A 6000-nucleotide genomic window follows, 5' to 3' on the forward strand; every position below is an offset into this window, starting at 1 on the left:
ACCACAGCTGAGGCAGGCAGAGTGAAAAAGAGCTTGGCTGCTGCTTTTTCCCCTGTGCTTGCTGTTCTTCCCTCCTTCTCCTTGTTCTACTGCTATCCCTCTAACACTACCACTGTTGCACTTTGTATGCAGATATCAAGCTCTTACATCCTTTCCCAATATGCAGCTTTATGTGCCAAGTGAACCATGTTGTCATCCATCTCTGACAACATATTCTATCTTAATCACCCTCTCACTATAGGCTACATGGACGTAGCGCACAACATCTTTTATGAGTTTGTCTGTTTTTTAGAGGTTTAAGCCGCTAAAAAAATGGAATCAAATGACCTCCACACGTTGCATCTACAGCATCGTGTAACAGCTCCTCAATATACAGTAGCTATATGATGTTTACACTGAGGAAATATTCCAGCGCGCATTTCCTGAGAATAAACGCTCACTTGTTTGGGATCTTTTTGAATTGTTGGATCTCCACTTGAATTTGAAAACCCATTTCTGTGGTTTTGAACACTGCTTGGCTACACAGTATGACTTTAGTGAGGGTGAAAGAGTTTGAGACGCCTTGAATATGCTGGTATCTGTGCACAAGCCAATGAAGGAAAGAAAGTGCTTGCTTTTAAGTGTTCTCTAACCAATCATTTGGCCCACGATGGTTTCAAGTACGTGATATGTACACATTTTTCCACCAGACCCCCGACTTTCTCGGTTGACCACATGAAACCAGCATTTAGCATTTTTTGAGCCACTCATCTGAAGAAGAACTTCACAAAGATACTTGAAATGAAGTGTGAAACGTAGTGGTTGCAGATATCTCAGGGTATGTTTGTGCATGAAGTCTGGCTCTTCAGGGGACAAACAGCCACCTGAGCAGCAGTAAAACACCAAACTACACGTCTGTTGAAAGCATTACACGCGACTGTGCCGGCCCTGCACCCGAAGCAGCCGCCCTGCTTCCTGTCATGTGCAACAAGCTAAACCGCAGCGCTGTGTAAGTCACAGGGAAATCGTCGGCGCACAGCGGCTCCACTGCAACGCTGATCATGTTACAGAGAGAGAGAGAGAGGAGGAAGCGAGAAAGAGAGAAGGACGGGCTGAGAGAGAGTTCTGCTTTCATAGAAGAATCACAAGCAGGCAGCTGTGAAGCCACATTCATCGGTTGAGACACACAGGGAGATGCTAGAAGACGTGGCGTGACTGTATGATGCAAACACTTTCTCCTCTTCTCTCAAACACCAACAGCTTGACTCCAAGTGTTCTCCAGGGGACTGGGATGATGATGTTAGCAAAGGGTGCATTTCCAGATGTCTGTGTACACGATCCCAACTCCAACATGACCAGGTGGGTTTAATCAGGCTGGCTAAGGAAGCTTACACTTCAAAACAATAGATGACACACTCTCATGGGAGTCACACACTGAATCAAGCTCCCTTGTCCCACAGCTGACCCCACTTGGTGCTCCAACCTGTGTGTATGTGACACACAGCGGCTCATGGAGGGGAAGAAAATGGATAGCTTGCCTTATTTTACTTGTTTATAAGTACACGTTGATTCCAGAAGATATTGATTTGTATGAGGTTTTTTTCAATAAGATATATTGGATTGTTCAGCGTAAAGGAGCCTTGTTTCATGTTAGCATTCATTTCATCTACAAAATAATGACAGGGTTCATACACTTTTTCACCAATGATTTTCAATGACTTCTCCATGACCTTTAACTCATTTTCCATGACCAAAAAAACGTGTCTTTCTCAGCGGTACCACTGAAAATGGTTTATTTTAACATGGAACAGGAAAATAAGGTCTGAAACATGTTGTGCCTACAGTATCTAAAACAAATCAAATAGTAGGCTTATAGCTTCTACGCTAAAGCAACTAAAATCTCTCACCAGAAAAACACCTCGACAGTTAAATGCCATTTTACGTTTCATTACTATACGATACAGTATTTATTATCATTATAGTATTACTGTTTCGGCGATTAGATAACATATAAATTATATTTGATGCAACTTTAGTTACATTTCCATGACTTTTCCAAAACTTTGGGAAAAGTATTGTTTTCCATAGCTTTCCCAGGGCCTGGAATTAGCATTTTAAATTTCCATGACTTTTCCAGGTTTTTAATGACCGTAAGAACCCTGGAATGATTTACCTAATATAGACATGTTTCGCTGCAAAATGACTAGTACTTAGGCTTGCATAGCAGAGTAAGGATGAATAAGGATTATAGTGACTATTACGTGTTTGTGTGATATTAACCAAGATGGCAACAGTGCATTCCTCAAAAATTGTTCCCAACATTTAAAAAAATAACTTTCCCATTGTAATTTGAAGGATTACAAATATTTTCACTTGTCAGGGAGGAAGAATTACACCTGTGAAATCAATTACCTTAAAGATGACTCTATTTATCACTGACATGAAATGTAGCAATTAAGACTTCTATTAGTCAGCGTGAAAATGATCACAACGAATTCTTACTTTTAGTTATATGCAATGGGTTTGCTGCTCCGTGTTATAGGTGCTTGCCCTCCAAGATTGGGAACTACTGTACAAATAACGTATTTATTATAATCTAAACATAAGCGGTTAAACCTTTTAGAATGTAGTAATCCATTAAGGACTACTACCAAATTCCAATTAACAACAATTACTGTCCACTGCTCCCCAAACAGTTTTGTGTGAAAAACAACTAAACAAAGACCTAGAATTGATAAAGCATGTCAACATGATAGGGCTGCTCGATTATGGCAAAAATCATAATCTCGATTATTCGGGTCAATAATTGTAATTGCGATTATTAAATGCGATTATTCATTGACTTTGAAAACATCCATTTATAGGAGACAAAAATGTGAACAGTATGTTTTTAACAGTTGATTACCCTGAACTTTAAGTATAATTTAATTGAAAAACCCACAAAAAAAGTAATACAAAAAAAAAAGTGATAATAAATATATAAATAAATAATCGTTTTATTTCGATTACGTTGTTTTCGTAATCGTTGCAAGCCATAATCGTAATCGCGATGAAATTAAGATTAATTGAGCAGCCCTACAACATGACTTTCTGTGAACCCCAGACCACTAACGAAGAAGCAATGCTTTCACACACACATACGGGTTTTGGGCCGAGGGCGACACCGTACTTCCGGTATCCACCATTTCACGCGAGGTGCAAGCGGAATATCATAGTCTATTGCCTTAATCAATATCTAGTCAACTCTAAAATACCACATATATGCATTGGCATGATAATATTATTGTGACAAGTGGGGTATTCACCTGGTGTTTCCAGAAGATGCAGCCAAAATCGACCGAAGGCCACTTTCGAGAGTCGTTTTTCCATACATCTGCAGGCAGTCTGTAAGGGCAATCGGACAACCCACACAGCTCTAGTTTACGCTGGTAATGACCTAGAGCACACCCCTCAAGTCCAGAGATGTAATCCGAAGACATGCAGCGATTTCTTCGGTCGTTAATTCAGAAAAAATACCTAGTGCGCTCTGCCTGGCAACGTTAGCTAGCTGTTTATATTAGCACCTCCAGGATATTAGCACCTCCAGGAAAATGGCGTATTTCTATATAGATATATGGCGCGCGTTGCATTGTGGGTAGCTCGTGACGTCACTGTGTGTGAAAGAATAGGTAGCAACGTAATGCCGATTGGCCCAAGGGATGTTGTTGTTGTTGTATTCAGCACTTTCCTATTTCCTTTAATAAAGTGGTATTTGTTCACTAGAAAATCCAAGAATACAGGCATGTAAGGAATGACTTGGAAAACAGGACAGACGTTATAGAGATGTTCATAATGAACAGTCACACAGGAAGCACGGTCACAGCTGGCCTGAGGGAATCTCCCTCCACAAAACTAGCTTGTTCTCAAGTTACCAAGCCAACCACTTATTCCACAAAATGAGCAGATACTCTTCAACAGGAAAAACTTATCAGATGACACATCACACGTGGCCAAAAACTCACACACAGACATACACACACTCTGTTTCGGAAATCAAAACCTTATCACATGGTTATTACACTAGTGCGTCACACTCCTAGATGACCATCATAAGACTTTATCCCAAGGGAACAAGAGTTTATTTACACAAGTGTACGCTACTCAACTTTCTAAAACAGCCACATATTTAAGAGTTTTGTGTTTAAAATGGAAGTTTTTCATATCAGTTAGCGAGATTTTGGTTATAACAAATAGAAAAGTTATCAGCAGGCTTAATCTGCATTGACATCACTGGAAGTTTCAAGACAAATCAATGTAACGCCTTAGACATGCTTATATGAAAATAAGTCAATCTGCATCAGCAGGATCCTCAATGCTATTCAACTCAAACCACTGCGCCTATAATCCCTCATCATTCAGTCTGTTCAAGGCCAATATCAGCCACCAGCACTGCGTTTGATTCCAAAGGAGAAGAAAAGAAAAACCCTATGCTTTGCACACACGTCATTAGCCATTTACATCAACCCTGAAGGAATGCATGGACTGCTTTCTTTGACTCAATGTGGCCAGTTCCTGCCGAAATAAAGAGGCTCACGCACTCCAAGACAAGGACAGGGAAGCCATGCTGCAGCTGTCCAACTGGCACTGCTGCTCAGCCGCCAGCACACAAAAGGAGCCGAACATGACAGAAAAACCATGTGGACAATGTCAGACTATTTTGTAATGCCGGTCATTTAGAAAAATCAAGCCAACATATAGGAGTTGTATTCGCGGAATATAATAGCTCCTGTCTTTTACACAGAATGCGAGGGAAATTGTTCCAGTGCATTCTGACACGGGGCTTACATTAGCTTTAGGTTTAACGTAAAAACTGGTGGGGCACGCGCACTGAATGAAACTGGAAAGACACAAATAAAAGAGACTGAAATATGTGGAAAATGTACAGAAGGAATGTAAAGAACTAGGGAAAAGCTGACCCGTTATTCACCAAGGAAACCGAGGGAGGGGGGAGGTAAGAGGGCTAACCAGTTACATTATCCCTATTAGCTTAAAATGACCGCCGCCGGTCCACACACAGCATTAACTCACCACCAGGTCCACGGAGCTCTTCACAGCCTCCGACACGCTCTGTCGGACTTCCGCAGCCGTCCCGGGTTTGCTTAGCCTCTTTGTGAATTTTCGCACCTCAGACATTGTGCCCCTCTTGTTAAATTCCACTCGCTGTGTATGTGAGCATGCCGCGGTACCAGAGGAGCGGCACGTTGTGACAGCCAGATGTGGAGAGGTTGCGTTGGAGGCGAACCAGCCAGCGGTTGGCGTCGCGAGGCGGGGCTGCTGCTGCTGCTGATGAGAGCAGAGATATGAGGTTTAACGAGGCGAGATGCTTCACCCTTACCTACTTCCGTTTCTCCTCAGTGGAAAGCAAACGTAACCAAAGATCGTCAATGATAAGAAGACAACCAGCCAGCGTCAAATAACAAATAGTCTTTATCAACATCAAAACAATAAACACAATTCCCTAAATGCTGCTTTAATAAGACATCCTTAAAAGGGATTGCTACTTGCTCTGATACATTTAAATAAATGACTATGACAAAAATACTTAAATAAATAAGTAATTAGAGGCACTTCTTAACTGGTTCCTACCATATAATGTGTATATAAAGGTTCCTAAACATTTCCCAGCATCTTAGAGACGTGGAAAATGATATATACATATATATATATATATACATACATATTTAAAATGCATAGGCAGGGATACTCAAACTTTTTTGTTAAAGGTCCACTTGTGAATTTTATACAAGGTCAATGGTCCGGATCAATGCCAGTAAAGTCCCCCCCACACCCCCGGAGCGGAGCAACGAAACTGAAATTAAGAAGCAGTTTTGGCGCGCTATTGGTCAGGAGGTTTTAAAGTGCTATGTAAAATGAAGTTGGATTGGATAGGATTAATCTCCTTCCTTCCTTCCTTCCTTCCTTCCTTCCTTCCTTCCTTCCTTCCTTCCTTCCTTCCTTCCTTCCTTCCTTCCTTCCTTCCTT

General features: G+C 41.2%; 1 protein-coding gene across 3 annotated transcripts in view; it reads right to left on the reverse strand.

Moving 5' to 3' along the window:
* The window catches only part of dock11 (dedicator of cytokinesis 11), a 75861-nt gene extending 70535 nt beyond the window's left edge, over nt 1-5326 (reverse strand). For all 3 annotated transcript variants that reach the window (XM_034210559.1, XM_034210558.1, XM_034210560.1), the window contains exon 1: nt 5047-5326. In XM_034210559.1, coding sequence (XP_034066450.1) covers nt 5047-5151 — 105 coding nt within the window. In that variant the 5' untranslated portion in view covers nt 5152-5326. The remainder of the gene's footprint in view (nt 1-5046) is intronic.
* Between the last annotated feature and the right edge of the window lie 674 nt (nt 5327-6000).

This window comes from Gymnodraco acuticeps, unplaced genomic scaffold (genome assembly GCF_902827175.1).
Source record: "Gymnodraco acuticeps unplaced genomic scaffold, fGymAcu1.1, whole genome shotgun sequence".
Taxonomy (NCBI): domain Eukaryota; kingdom Metazoa; phylum Chordata; class Actinopteri; order Perciformes; family Bathydraconidae; genus Gymnodraco; species Gymnodraco acuticeps.